Raw genomic sequence first — 15,335 nt, 5'->3', positions numbered from 1 at the left:
ACTCCAGGATTATGACCTGAGCCGAAGGCAGTCAATTAACTGACTGAGCCACCCAGGTGCCCAAGAGTTTCTCTTTTAGACAGACTACCAGTAAGGACTACTACTTCCTAATGCTCACCAGCAAATTTGTATGACTCAGTTCCCCCATTCTGGAAGTCACATTGCTCCAATTCTGAGTCAAATCACCCTTACTCCCCCAGAGGCTCCAGAGTTCAGAGGGAGAAATACTTCTCTTACTTCTATCCCAGAAGATGGTGCAGTTCAGAAGAGCTAATGAGAAAATACCAGGGCCATATTTTAACTTGACAAGAAAGAAAAAGTAAGGCACAGAGGGGAAAAAACAAAGTAATCTTATTTCATGGGAAAATACATGGTCTTGCCAGCAAAAGGAAAGTAAACTAAAGCTATGATCATACACCCAATCAAGCAAACAAGTTACGTAAAAACAGAGATCCCAGAACATGTTCATGCTGCTAACTGTGTAACATGGCTCAATCCTTCTGGAAAGCTCTTTGGCATTGTATAGCAATTACAAAAATGTCTTTAATTGCACTTTTGGAAAAAGTTGAAAGGGGCTCTTTATGAACTGTAAAGAGCTATGCAAATTTAAGTTATTAATTCCCCAAAGACACATTAACCTAAGGTGTCACCTGTCCCTATCCACTCCACTCACAATTGGCAGCAGTATTTTTTCTCTGACACCAGTTCCTTGAAAATGGTCACAGATTCTCACAAATGGCAGAATATATGATTCTATTTATGTAAAAGAAAACAAAACCCCAAAACTATATACTATTTATGTATATGTGTGAATATTTATAAATGCACAGAATAAAGCCTGGAAGGATATATGCTAAACCAGTTCACCTCAGCTTCTAAGGAGGGGCTCGGATGGGGCAGGGTGTGACAAAGGCAACTTCTCACCTTTTTTTTTTTTTTAAAGATTTATTTGAAAGAGAAAGAGCATGAGCAGGAAGGGCAGAGGGAGAGGGAGAGAGAATCTCCTGCAGACTCCACGCTGAGAGCAGAGTCCGAGGTGGGGGTTGACCTCACAACCCTGAGATCACAACCTGAGCTGAAACCAAGAGTCTGATGCTTAACTAACTGTGCCACCCAGGTGCCCCAATTTTTCACTTTTTACTATGATCTTACTATGACATTGTTATTATTTATGTACTTTTCAAAATATGGTTCTATTTAAATCGGTTTTTTTTTAAAGATTTTATTTATTTACTTGACAGAGAGAGACACAGCGAGAGAGGGAACACAAGTGGGGGAGTGGAAGAGGGAGAAGCAGGCTTCCTGTGGAGCGGGGAGCCCGATGCGGGGCTTGATCCCGATTGAACCACCCAGGCACCCCAAAATATTGTTCTATTAATCAGTCAAGTTAGTTAACTGAAGTTGGGAATTGTCTATTTAGGTGCATCCAGCTACTTCCTGAACTCTGATATTAGAACTACTCTCCTTAAAGTGGTTCAATGTTTCCCTTGATTCCATTTACTAAATTTGTTCTTAAAGTAATGACACGGCTGGCTGGCTCAATCGGTGGAGCATGCAACTCTTGATCTCAGGGTTGTGGGTTTGGGCCCCCTGTTGGGTGTAGAGATTACTTAAAATCTTTTTTAAAAAAAGTAATGGTAGAATTCCGGCACTATTACCAGGTTCACCGTTACTAATTATAGCTAGGAGACCCCAAAATACCTAGATCCTGATCTTAAGTAAATACCCCTCCTTGAAGGGGTAGAGATGTGCATAGAGTATACACTATTTGTGGATAACGTAAGGCTGCTGGACTTGGCCATATGAAGCAATCCTTTCTCAAAATTTAATTAGGCCTAAAAAAGTTTGACAGATTTAGGTTTTCACATCTGCTTGATGTCATCCCTCCAACAACCAAATCCAAAGTTCTGATGGTATCCCAAGAGAAAAAGGTTATTTGAATCTGTACTCATTAGCCTGTAACAGGGGAAATGAAAACAGAGAAATCACAAGGGGCATTTTCCCCATGCTGGGGTCCAGCTGACCTCATGCTGGTCCTTTATCTGGTTAGGACAGTGGCTGTGACCCACTGCCCTTAGATCTATATAAGCTTTGGCACTTCCTGTTCCCAGGCAGAGGAGGGTAAACAGGAAATGGAAAATGCCTGGCACTAGAAAGGCATCTTTTAGAATAAAGACAAGGCCTTGGTCCAAGCTACAGCACATGAATTTGTAAAATCTAATCATGTCTCTTCAGAAGTCTCCTCCCTTCTCAGGCCAGTCCCTTATGTAGTCTCTTAACTACAATTGCATTGGCTTAACTCCAATCCGATCAGCACAGCTGTCAGTCAACAGATCATAGGTGCTCAATATAAGGCTTGACTGTTACAATCAGAGTAGGGTTTTATTTGTAATAAAATAGTATAAAAGCAAGGGCTGTAAGTCACCTATAACACTAAAAATTTGGACATAACTCCTGAGCCCAACAACAGAGAAATATCGAAGCAAACTTACCTCTTTGCCCTCAAAGGCAAATGCTCTGAAATAATTCAAGAAATAGAAAGAATGGAGAACTATAGCATTGGAAACAGAGAACAATATAATAAAGGGACTAAAAACATGAAGGAATTCCTGAAAGAAGTGAAGCAGATGGAATCAGATCAACAGAAAAGTAGATCATGCCAAAGAGCCTGGTGATTTAACACAATAAGAGGCTCCGTGAGAAGTGGGTGGGTTTTCCAACCAAAGCCCCAGAAATTGCCCAAAGGCAGGATGGCAGGGAGTGGGACCATGGGCAGGCTGTGGGCCAGGCAGTGGAGGGTACAGAGCAATCCCATTAACTTTTCAGAGCTCTACAAGTTCTAGTCAAAGAAATAAGGGTGAAAAGAGTATAAATATAAGACTCCAAATCACCATTATTTCCAGATAGCATTTTCTCCTTCGAAAATCCCAGAGAATCAACTAAGAAGCTATTAAAAAACAAAGTACAGGGAACGCGTATGTGGCTCAGTCGTTAAGCGTCTGCCTTCGGCTCAGGTCATGATCCCAGGGTCCTGGGTTTGAGCCCCACATCGGGCTCCCTGCTCAGTGGGGAGTCTGCTTCTCCCTCTCCCACTCCCCCTGCTTGTGTTCTCTGACAAACCTTTTTTTTTTTTTTTTAAGATTTTATTTATTTGAGAGAGAGAGTGAGAGAGAGTATGTACGAGAGGGGGGAGGGTCAGAGGAAGAAGCAGACTCCCCACTGAGCAGGGAGCCCGATGCGGGACTCGATCCTGGGACTCCAGGATCACGACCTGAACCGAAGGCAGTCGCTTAACCGACTGAGCCACCCAGGTGCCCCTCTTTTTTTTTTTTTTAAAGATTTTATTTATTTGAGAGAGAGAGAGAACACACATGAGCAGGGGGGAGGAGCAGAGGTAGGGGGAGGGACAGAGGGAGAGGGAGAAGCATGTTCTCCACTGAGCAGGGAGCCCAATGCGGGCCTCGATCCCAGGATCTTGGGATCATGACCTGAGTCGAAGGCAGATGCTTAACCGACTGAGCCACCCAGGCGTCTCTGACAAATAAATCTCAAAAAAAAAAATCTCAGCAAGTGGAAAAATGTCATATTTCTGAGTAGGAAAACAATACCGTAAAGAAAGCAATTCTTCCCAACTTAATCTGTACATCTAAATTAAAATCCCAAAGAGTTTCTTTTGTGAATTTGAAACACAGATACTAAGAACTATGTGAAAAAATATAATCAGTAATTTTTCTTAAGAATGAAAATGTCCTGGGGCGCCTGGGTGGCTCAGTTGGTTAAGCGACTGCCTTCGGCTCGGGTCATGATCCTGGAGTCCCGGGATCGAGTGCCGCATCGGGCTCCCTCCTTGGCAGGGAGTCTGCTTCCCCTCTGCCCTCTTCCCTCTCGTGCTCTCTCTCATTCTCTCTCTCTCAAATAAATAAGTAAAATCTTAAAAAAAAAAAAAAAGAATGAAAATGTCCTATCAGGTATCAAAATTTACTGCAAAGTTATAATGATGAAAACTGGTATCAAAAACAGGATACCATTTTTTTTTTTTTAAGATTTTATTTATTTGAGAGAGAGAGACAGAGAGAGAGCACATGAGAGGGGGGAGGGTCAGAGGGAGAAGCAGACTCCCTGCTGAGCAGGGAGGGAGCCTGATGCGGGACTCGATTCCGGGACTCCAGGATCATGACCTGAGCCGAAGGCAGTCGCTTAACCAACTGAGCCACCCAGGCACCCCAGGATACCATTTTTTACAATGAGCAGGTTAGCAAAATAAAGTTTGATGGTGCCCAGTGGTGACAAGGTACATGGTGGCACTTCATATACTCTAAGCATGGGTATAAACTGGTAAAAACTTTTTGGAGGTTGCCATCATCTATGAAAAAAAATTTAATTGAGGGGTGCCTGGGTGGCCCAGTCGTTCAGCATCTGCCTTCGGCTCAGGTCATGATCCCAGGGTCCTGGCATCGAGCCCCGCATTGGGCTCCCTGCTCCGCGGGAAGCCTGCTTCTCCCTCTCCCACTCCCCCTGCTTGTGTTCCCTCTCTCGCATTGTCTCTGTCAAATAAATAAAATCTTAAAAAAGACTAGGGTAGATCTGCAGATGTTGCTTTTGAAAAATACCTAGAATCTATTAGATGAAAAAGCAGGAGGTGGGACACTAGGTACAATGTAATTCCATTTATATACAGATTTGTATGTATATAAATATATCTAGAGAAAAAGCTTATGCTGGTATATGCATAGGAATATTTTTAAAGAATATCTAAAAATTTATTAACAGTGATTGCATTTGGAAAGATTTTGGAGGTGGAGAGGAGAGGGAGACTGACATTTCCTTTTTTAGATACCTTTGTGCTGTTTTGAATTTATCATTTGTGTAATGCTAGAAAGTGTCCCTTCAGTTGTGGTACTGGTACAGGAAGAAACAGGCCAGTGAAACAAAATTAAATTTCCAGAATTTATATGTATATGAATTTCACAAGGAGTAACAGCAGAACTTCAAATTATTAATGAGCATTTCAATAAATGACATAGGGACAACTATTATTCATTGGAAATAATATAATTAGACTCAGGGTCAATAAGAAAACAGAAGCCACTCTAGATATTTCAAGCAGAAAGGGATTTAATAAAGAGAGTTATGTTTCAAATCTGTCAGGAGGGCTGGAAAATAAAAACAGGAGAGCTGGTATCACCCAGAGTCAGGAGGTGCGGGAAGTTGCCACCACTGCTGGAGGCCATGGCAAAAAGAAACACTTCTTTGCACCTTCCAGTCTCAAGCAAGTGCCTCTCACTGGCAAAACCTAAACTAGAAACCCACCGCAAGGGAGTCTGGGAAATGTTTAAAGACTTTCAGCCCCTGTGACACAGGAGAGTGTGGATAAGCAAAGGAGGTGGTTATTTCAGTAAGTGGTGTGGTAAAAGTTATGCTTCTGGGAGAAAACAAACAAACAAAACCGAAACTCAGTCCCTAATTCATACCTTATACACATATAAATTTCAGAAAAAAAAAAAAATTTAAAAGAAATGATAGCATCTGAATGAAAAACAAGGATTACTTTCTACATTATATACTGATACACCATTTAATTTTTATGCAGTAACTTTTATGATCCATGAAAACAAAGATTGCTCCATTGCAGGGTTAGGAGTAGGGAGATGGGTCGAGTTTTAACATGGGGCATAAAGATAAAGTAAGATACTAAAAACAAAGCCAGCCTGTAACGAGGCCCTAATCTCTGTGCCCCCAACTCCCAGGCCAGGTTCCATCTCCGCCTGTACAACAGTGCTCTCTCCCAGTGACAGTATTTACCGAGGAACAAGAGTCTCCCTGAGCAAGTCACTAAGCTGGAAGCTGGGTAAGGATTAACACAGTGTATTAAATACAACAGAAATGAAACTACAGATCAAAGTCTTCGTTTTCTCTTCGCCTCCCTAGTTCCTGTTTTGGTGACTTTAGTTTTTCTCCTTTTTACATTTGTTATAGGCGGTGCTTTTTTATGGCCTGATTTGAAATAATAGGCAACATCTTAGGATCTTGAAAATGCCAGACTAGGAAATGTTTCTCACCACTGTCCCTCAAGAGGTACTTTGTAGAAGACTACACTGGGAGACATTAATAGAAATGCCAAGAAAAAGCATTTTTAGGAAAATAAGGTTGGAAATTGCTGTACCTCCTCTTGGGGAAAAAGGTATCACAAAGTATATTATGTTTCTGTATTAAAGGCACTTCTAAAAAGAAAACAGTTTAATTTTATTTAATATCAGATGTTTACCAAGTTTATTTTCTGCACAACACACAAACACTTTTAGTACAATGTATGGTTAAAAAACAATATTCCACAACTTGTTAGATTCTACTCTAGATCATCTTAAAAAAAAAAAAAAAAGGAACGACACCAAGACTGGTTGATGTTCTCTCCCAACAGATGAGGAACCTGGTCCTAATCTTCTGCAAGCAGATTCTCGGATTTCAGCTGGGTCTTCCTTGTGCTGTCCAAGTTCAGGTGTTGGTATTTTCTTTTAAAAAAGCCACACTAAAACAAAGGAGGGGAAGTCCCATTATAGGCCTAAGATACCCACCTGTTTTAGAAAACCATTATCTAGTTGCCAAAATAGCTCCTATACTCCTCTGCTTTTTCATGCCTCCTCTGAATCTCTCCCTGATAACCCGATCCTTCAATATCTGTCTTTTTCTTTTTTTTTTTTTTAAGATTTATTTATTTATTTGAGAGAGCGAGAATGAGAGAGAGAGTACATGAGAGGGAGGAGGGTTAGAGGGAGAAGCAGGCTCCTCGCTGAGCAGGGAGCCCGATGCGGGACTCTATCCGGGAACTCCAGGATCATGACCTGAGCCGAAGGCAGTCGCTTAACCAACTGAGCCACCCAGGCGCCCTGTCTTTTTCTTTTAATCAGGAATGATTTTATTTAAAAAAATTTTTTATTTAAATTCAATTAGCCAACATATAGTACATCACTAGTTTTTGATGTAGTGTTCAACGATTCATTAGTTGCATATAACACCCAGTGCTCATCACAACACATGCCCTCATCAATACCCATCACCCAGTTACCCCTTTCCCCCACCCCCCTCCCTTCCGTAACCCTGTTTGTTTCCCGGAGTCAAGAGTCTCTTGTGATTTATCTCCCTCTCTGATTTCTTCCCATTCAGTTTTCCCTCCCTTCCCCTGTGGTCCTCAGCACTATTCCTTATGTTCCACATATGAGTGAAACTATATGATAATTGTCTTTCTCTGCTTGTCTTACTTCACTTAGCATCATCCCCTCCAGTTCCATCCATGTCTATGCAAATGGTGGGTATTCATCCTTTCTGGTGGCTGAGTAATATTCCATTGTATATATGGACCACATCTTCTTTATCCATTCATCTGTTGAAGGACATCTCCTCCTTCCACAGTTTGGCTATTGTGGGCATCGCTGCTATGAACATTGGGGTGCATGTGCCCCTTCTTTTCACTACATCTGTACAAAATCCATCTTAAATGTTGCCTTTCCACAAACCTTTTCTGGTGCTCATTCTCCAGTCAGAAGTGAAAAATCACCTTCCCCTTAAGCCCCAAAGTTCCTTAACCTTTTTAACTTAACTAATTCTGCAAAGTATTATAGTTTCAGCTGTAAAGGATCTTATTTATGTAAAAATACTCAGCCTACTATGAATAGTATGGCCTCCTACATCAAGAAACTCACAATCTAGGAGCACCTGGCTAGCTCAGTGACTCTTGATCTCAGGGCTGTAAGTCTGAGCCCCACGCTGGGTGTAGACATTGCTTAAAAATTAAAAAAAAATTTTTTTAAAAACTCACAATCGGGTAGAAACAAAAATAATTACCATACAGTGTGATGACTGCCACTTGGGTTTCCAGAAAGGAGCTTATTCACAGGGAAAACATATAACTCAGCCCAGAGGACTGAGGAATCTCTGGGCTGAGATTTAAGGGAATAGTGTGAACAAGGTGAAAAAGTGGGAAAAGGCATTGGTGTGGGGGGATGGCAGTACAGATAGCAAGGACAGAGACACTAAACGTATTGAGTTACACGTGTTTAGAGGAAAAAGCAAGACCTAAGGGTAGAGAGGGGTGGAGGCCACAGAGTAAGGGTCTTGAAAGCAGTAAAAAAGTTGGAACATTAAAAGAGGGGAAGGAGGGGCGCCTGGGTGGCTCAGTCGTTAAGCATCTGCCTTTGGCTCAGGTCATGATCCCAGGGTGCTGGGATCGAGCCCCACATCGGGCTCCCTGCTCAGCGGGAAGCCTGCTTCTCCCTCTCCCACTCCCCCTGCTTGTGTTCCCTCTCTCGCTGTGTCTCTCTCTGTCAAATAAATAAATAGAAAATCTTTAAAAAAAAAAAAAGAGGGGAAGGAAAGTAAAGGATTTAAAAAGGGTAATGATCATCATATCTACTTTAGGAAAATCTCTCTGTACTCTGATATTTCACACGAGTAGAACTGACCTGGAATAGGATGATTACAATCGCAGTCAAAACCAGAAGGCCACTAACACTGCTTCCAATAATAATGATGACAGACAAATAATACTCCTCTTTCAGGAAGATGATAGTGATCTGAAACGAGACAAGGAGATCATCCAACAAGTCTGCTAACGCAGGTGAGAAAAAAATTCTTCATGTTATTTTAAGGAGCAAAATATGAGAACATGGCAACATTCTGTATATTGACCAAGGCTGACAGTAAAGCAAAAAGCTAAATGTTTCTTGATGCATCATCTAAAATTATCTAACGTCGAGACTTCCAGTTTCTGGTCCCACATGTAGAGTGCATGGCAGGCACCACTCCGTACTAACAAGTACAAAGCTGAACAGACTGAAAAGTCAACAATTCTTGACTTCCTAAGAGAGGGAAAGACACCTGGCAAACTGCTGCCCCCAGGACTGGTGAGAGAGAGAGAGAAATATAGGGAGTAGAGGCTTCCCAGTGCTGGGGTGAGAAAATCTGATCTGTAATTGATGAATTATGAGAAGCTCAGTATTGACAACTCTCAGAGTTAAAAACTCAAGGGAACCCAGTCATAATGGAGCCCCCACAACACTATAAGGTTTTCCTCCAGGAGCTTTACCAGGTTCCTACAGTAAATACTAGAGAAAAATCCCTTTGTGCTTCTGGCAAGGGGAGAGAAAAAGGAACCATTTTGAAAGAGGCCCCAGTACTCTTTTTGGCCTACCCTCAGGGGAAACTAGTTAACTGGAGCCTAACCTGCTAAGGTATTACCAGAGTCCAACTGACCTGGGGTAAGGGAAATACCCAACTCAAGCCCACTCTAGGTATCCTGTCCCACATAAGGGGGTTGAAAAAAATGAGAAACATGTGAAAATGTAAAGTTCACAGCCCCGAAGCATAGGCTCACTAAAAGACTGAACCTAGTCATAGGATGGTAGAGCACTCCCCTCCCGACACCTCACCACATTAATAAAGACCTATTTACAGCAGTTCCTTTTACCTGGTACATCATGTCCAGCTATCAAGAAAAAATTATCAGGAAAAAAAAGAAAATAAAAAAATTATAAAACACATCAAAAGGCAAAAAACACAATTTGAAGACACAAAGCAAGCATCAGAACCAGACAGAGAAAGGATGTTTGAATTATCAGACCTGAAAATTAAAACAACTATGATTAATATGGTAAGGGCTCTAATGGATAAGGAGACAGCATGCAAGAACAAAGACAAAGAACAGATAGGTAACGTAAGCAGAGAGATGGAAACCCCAGGAAAGAACCAAAAAAATATGCTAGAGATAAAAAAAAAAACCAAAAACCTGTGTAACAGAAATGAAGAATGCCTTTGATGAGCTCATTAGTAGACTGGCCACGGTTAAATAATCTCTGAGCTAGATATACCAAAGGAATCCATGAAAAGCAAAGAGAACAAAAATTGGATGGAAAAAACACACCAATAACTGCACAACAAAATTATCTAAGGAACAAAATGCTTTCAGTTATTTTTCTGTCAGGAGATCTGTTAAAGATTCTTTGACACTTTAACAGAAGTCTCAGAGAATTATGGTCTCTAGGTTTTAGAGAACACTGAAAGACAGAAAATCAGTTCTACATCCAGCTATGCCACTCTGTGTCCTTGAGCCCCAAAATGATGACCTATTTTAAATGATCGCTAAGTCCTTTTCAACTCTGTTCTGACAGCTCTTTTTGACCTTGCACAAATCCCACACGAAACATGACAAAGATACTTGTCTGCTCTTCACCAAACTAAAGTGTACGTTACCTCAAAGACACAATAATAAATGCAAAATGGCATGCATGTATACTACAGTTGATCCTTCAACCACACGGGTTTGAACTGCATAGGTCCACTTATATTCATATTTTTTTGGATAAATACAGTACTGTAAATGTATCTTTTATGATTTTCTTAACATTTTCTTTTCTCTAGCTTACTTTATTATAAGAATACAGTATTTAAGGGATGCCTGGGTGGCTTGGTTGGTTAAGGGTCTGCCTTCGGCTCAGGTCATGATCCCAGGGTCCTGGGATCGAGTCCCACATTGGGCTCCCTGCTCAGCAGGGGGCCTGCTTCTCCCTCTGCCTGCCGCTCCCCCTGCTTGTGCTCTCTCTCTCTCTGACAAATAAAATCTTAAAAAAAAAAAAAAAAATACAGTATTTAATACAATAAGGCTTCTGGTCCATAGTATGCTATTTGTAAAGTTTTTGGGGAGTCCAAGGTTATACATGGGTTTTTGACTACGTAGGGAGTCATGTTGTTCAAGAGTCAGCTGTACTTAGAGAGTAGTCCTATTAGAAGCCATCCCCAGCATTGTTGTCTAAAGGCTGTCTCAATTTTAGGAGTCTAAGCCCTCTTCTCACTAACAAGACTCAGCTGGAAAGTGATGGCCCTCCCATGGCCAGAGCTTCCCAGGACTTAAGTGGGGCCAGAGGGCCACCAAAACTTCTCTGCCTGCCCAAACACTGAGTTCCTTTCATGCACATGTTTAAGCACCAAGGTCGGGGGGCTTTGGAGATAATTTCTGTATGGGTTGGCAAGCTGGACAAACTTAACTTTAATATTTTTTTATTTCTGAGCGAGCACGCGCGTGTGCACACACGCATGCACTTGTGCAAGCAGGAGAAGGCAGAGGAAGAGGGAGAGAATCTTTAGTGGACTCTGTGCTGAGCACAGAGACTGATGCGGGGCTCCATTCCTCGACCCTGAGATCATGACCTGAGCTGAAACCAAGAGCTGAATGCTCAACTGACTGAGCCACCCAGGCGCCCCTGAACAAATTTACCTTTAAGGCCTCTTCTAATTAAGTTATAAATGCTGGTTACTTCCTACTGTTGATCCTCCAGGCAACTATTTAATTCATATGTAGCTGAGCTTAATAGGAGTAAGTTCTGGGCCTTGAGAATAGGGAGGGAGCAAAGCAACAGAGAGGGAGGAAGAACAAGAAGAGAGCTGGTTTTTCTTCCATGGAAGAGTGAAGTGGGGGGCAGGGGGAAGGTCTTGAGAATCTGGGTTTAGGAAAGTAATGAAGTCCCAAGGTCACAGTGATGTAACAGGGCAGATTTCAGTAGAAGAAATGTTCCTCTTTCTCAAAGCCTCTTTCCTTTTTCCTCTTCTAAACCCACAGGTTCCAAATTTGACCTAAAGCTACCCTGGTGAAGGTGAAGAGAGAAGGACACAGGATACTAGTGCTTGCAGTCAAACACTGATTGATGGTGGCCTACCCAACAACCATTCTCTCCTTTTAATTTTCATTCAGAAATCATGACTGGTCTAAGCTAATCATGACAGAGCTATTCCCCTTTGCCAGTGACCAAGAGGAGATCCAGTTCTCACTGAAAAGATGTAAGGAGATAGCTGCTGGGAGTTTTTAGGAAAATTTCCCTCCCTAAAAAGGGAAGACACACTTAGAAAAACTCCTTTTGCTACTGATCTCTTGCTTCCTGTTTTGTGTCCTGCCACATGAAAACAGCACTGGGAGAGGTGGTACCTTTGTGCTGGCCACAAGGGAAGGCATTACCAACACAGACTGTAGGGCACAAGATCCAAAGGAGCCAGGCTGTTGACCAAACAACAGATGCCTTTATGGTACATTAGTGGGAGTTTTCCCCTACTTGCAGATGAAATGCACTTGGATACATGGCTATTTATACTCATAGGTTCATTCTACCTTAGTTGCTTATTGTCAGAAACAACTTAATACTTTGCTTAGGGTATTGAATTTAAAGAAAGGAAAATAATTATGGGGAATCTATGTACAGAAATGAAAGCATCAGTAAGAGAGGGAAATAAATTATATATATGTGCATATACGAAACTGTTAACTGTAGCACTCTTTGGGAAGAGGGAGTTGGGGACATGGGAAGAGGGGGAATGAGGGACCATTATTTTTCATTTGATATTTTTCTGTAAGGCTTGGATTTTCTTGCTCTTCTATTAAAAAAAAAAAAATCTGGGCCTTGGGATAATGGAGCACTTCTCTTTCTTCCATGTAACTTTTTGTATTAGAAATACTTAAAAATAAAAGGCAATGTTATTTCTGACATGTCTGGAGAACTGTTCCTTTCTCCTCCTCCAGGAAGGAAATCACAGAACCTAGTATTTAGCAATCCAGCCTCACTCTCTTAACATTCCCTCCAGTAATGATCATGCCTGACTAAAGAGCCCACAGATGGATTATCTCTCAAGCCAGCTGCTGCAGCTGACCCCTAACCATATCTAGGTTAAGTGTCAAGATCATTTAGCCTATAGACTTCAGTTTGACTTGTGGTCACACTTTTGCAAAAGGAATCCCAAGAGTCCTACTATTTAGTTTAAAATTTATAAAAGAATTACACACTCCTGAGTAACTAGTTAATACTATAAACACTGATACTACACACTAGGAAGACAGTCAATGTATACAAAATAATTTCTCACTTGGCAAATTTTAAAACTACATTTTCAAATCAAAGTATACACAGCTGTTGATTTCAGCATAGTTATTTCAGCTTAGCCCTCTTATTCAATTGCCATTTCAAAGATGGGAAAACTGAGGCATAATCTGACTAATTCAAGGTCACAGAGGCAGCTTGTGGTAGAGTCAAGATCAGAGGTGGCAAGACTGAAAACAGGAAGCGGTGCTTGTACAGAGGCTCTAAGGCTAGGCACAGTTTTCTCCAGAACACCGCTCAGAAAACCAGAAAACAGCCAGGGATTACCTTAGTTCTGTGGTTCTCTGCATTCAGCCTCTCGTATAGAGATTTGTTGAAAGATATTTCACCAACGATCTGCAGTTCAGTTACACCTCTTGGTAACTGTAAGATGGAGGGTAGATTTTAGACATAGACTTATCGTTTTGGGACAGCATCTTTTCCTTTAAACGTGTTCCTTCTCCTGTATTCCTTTGTCTAGTTAGTGGTCTTGGCAACCACAAAGTTGCCAAAGCAAGAAACCTGCAATCATTCCCCAATTTCTTTTCCTTTACACTTTACCTCCTGTCACAGCCCCACTCACCAGCCCCAAATCAGTTTTTGACAATTCTTTTTTTTTTTCTTTCTCATATCTGTCCCTTTTCTCCATCCCTCACTGCTACTCCTTCAGTTCAGATCTCATCATTCTCATCTGGATCACTGTGAGGAGTTAAACTTGATCCTAGTGCCCACTTTAGAATGAGTGATCAGAGAATGCCTCTCTAAGAAGGTAACATCTGAGCTAAATATAAGAAACCATGCACATGAAGATACAGGGGAAGTACAGTGTCACGCAGGGACGCCTGGATGGCTCAATCGGTTAAGCGTCTGCCTTCGGCTAGGGTCATGATCCCAGGGTCCTGGGATCGAGCCCCACATCGGGCTCCCTGCTCAGTGGGAAGCCTGCTTTCCCTCTCCCTCTGCCCCTCCCCCCCACTCATGCTCTCTCTCTCTCTCACTATCTCAAATAAATAATAAAATGAAAATTTTTTTTAAAGTGTCACGCAGAAGGGACAGCAAGTGCAAAGATCCTGTGGCCAGAATAATATTGGAGAAACCAAAAGGACAGAATAGCTGGAGTATAAGAAGTGGGAAAGAGGAGAGTACTAGGAGATAAAGTTGAAGCAGCAGAGACTAGACCATGCAGTGCCTTGCAGGCCATTGAAAAAGATGTGTTTTACTCTAGGTGTATTCAAATGTCACTTTTTTCTTTTCAGAGCCATGGCACAATGTTTATTTATTTTTTTAAAAGATTTTATTTATTTGACAGAGAGAGAGACAGCGAGAGAGGGAACACAAGTACGGGGAGTGGGAGAGGGAGAAGCAGGCTTCCCACTGAGCATGGAGCCTGATGCGGGGCTCGATCCCAGGACCCCGGGATCATGACCTGAGCCGAAGGCATGCTTAACGACTGAGCCACCCAGGTGCCCCGGCACAATGTTTACTTTAAAATAGCTGTTATGTGAAGAAAGATTTGTAGAGGGCATGGCAAGAGTAGAGGCAGGAGGAAAAGACAGTTTTTACTGCAACAGCCTGGGCAAAAGATGGTAGCCTGAACTACAACAGTAGCAGTGGAGATGGAGAGAAGTGAATGGATTCAGAACCTATTTTGGAGGTGGAAGGACAGAGCTTGGCGCTGGAACAGGTATGGGGACGTAGGGAAGGAAGGAGTCACAAGTATTTCCTAAGGTAAGTAACTACAGTAAGTTACCCTAGTCAATTACCCCAAGTAATTGTGTAAAGAACAGACTGGGGCAAAAGGTGAATCAGGACACCTGTTTTGGACATGTTACATTTGGGATGCTGTTAACTCTTCTGAGAGCGAGCGAGCAGAGGCACGTGAGCACAATCAAATGTGGCGCATTCACCATCGCAAGTACCTGCTGAGATTGATTCAAGGACAGCTCCGCGGCCACCGTCACGTTTTCTGTATTCGAGGTGATGGTACAGTTCACTGAATACCATTCTTCCACAGACTGAAAAGGAGACTCTGGTTATAGTTAGCGCAGTCCCTTTTTGAGCGCAAAAGCAGAAAACGTTAACACTGGGCACGCAGAGCATGTTCAGGTCCCAGCGGAGGGTGTGAACAGTTTCGGCGCTCCGCTTGGCTCAAGCAAAGCCGCCACCGTGGCTAACGGGGCCCAGTGAGGACACCGAGGGCAGCCTCGAGGCCGCCCCGCAGAAGTAGCCACGGGCCGCCCCCGCCGCCCGCTTCGGGGCCTCCTCCCTCCCTCCACCCTCGCACGGCCGCGCTCACCCGAGCAGGATCGCTCCCACAGCGGTCTGACTTCTGCCTAGACTTGCACTCGGTGTGGGCCTGAAACGAGACCCCTGACAGTGCGAAGAGGAAGACGCCAAACTGCCCGCCCCCTGCCCGCCCCCTGCCCGCCCCCTGCCCGCCCCCTG

General features: G+C 42.6%; 1 protein-coding gene across 1 annotated transcript in view; it reads right to left on the bottom strand.

Moving 5' to 3' along the window:
- Positions 1-4,933: 4,933 nt before the first annotated feature.
- ITGAE (integrin subunit alpha E) overlaps positions 4,934-15,335 on the bottom strand; it is a gene marked incomplete in the record, with an annotated part of 67,740 nt that continues 57,338 nt past the window's right edge. The window contains 5 exon segments of the mRNA XM_035027497.1: positions 4,934-6,526; positions 8,457-8,567; positions 13,179-13,274; positions 14,810-14,905; positions 15,187-15,245. Of these exon segments, the coding sequence (XP_034883388.1) occupies positions 6,434-6,526; positions 8,457-8,567; positions 13,179-13,274; positions 14,810-14,905; positions 15,187-15,245 (455 nt within the window).

The sequence above is a fragment of the Mirounga leonina genome, unplaced genomic scaffold, assembly GCF_011800145.1.
Source record: "Mirounga leonina isolate KUSES-001 unplaced genomic scaffold, KU_Mleo_1.0 Mir_200, whole genome shotgun sequence".
NCBI lineage: Eukaryota > Metazoa > Chordata > Mammalia > Carnivora > Phocidae > Mirounga > Mirounga leonina.
Note: the sequence above shows the minus strand (reverse complement) of the source record. Positions and strands in the feature narration are given on the sequence as shown.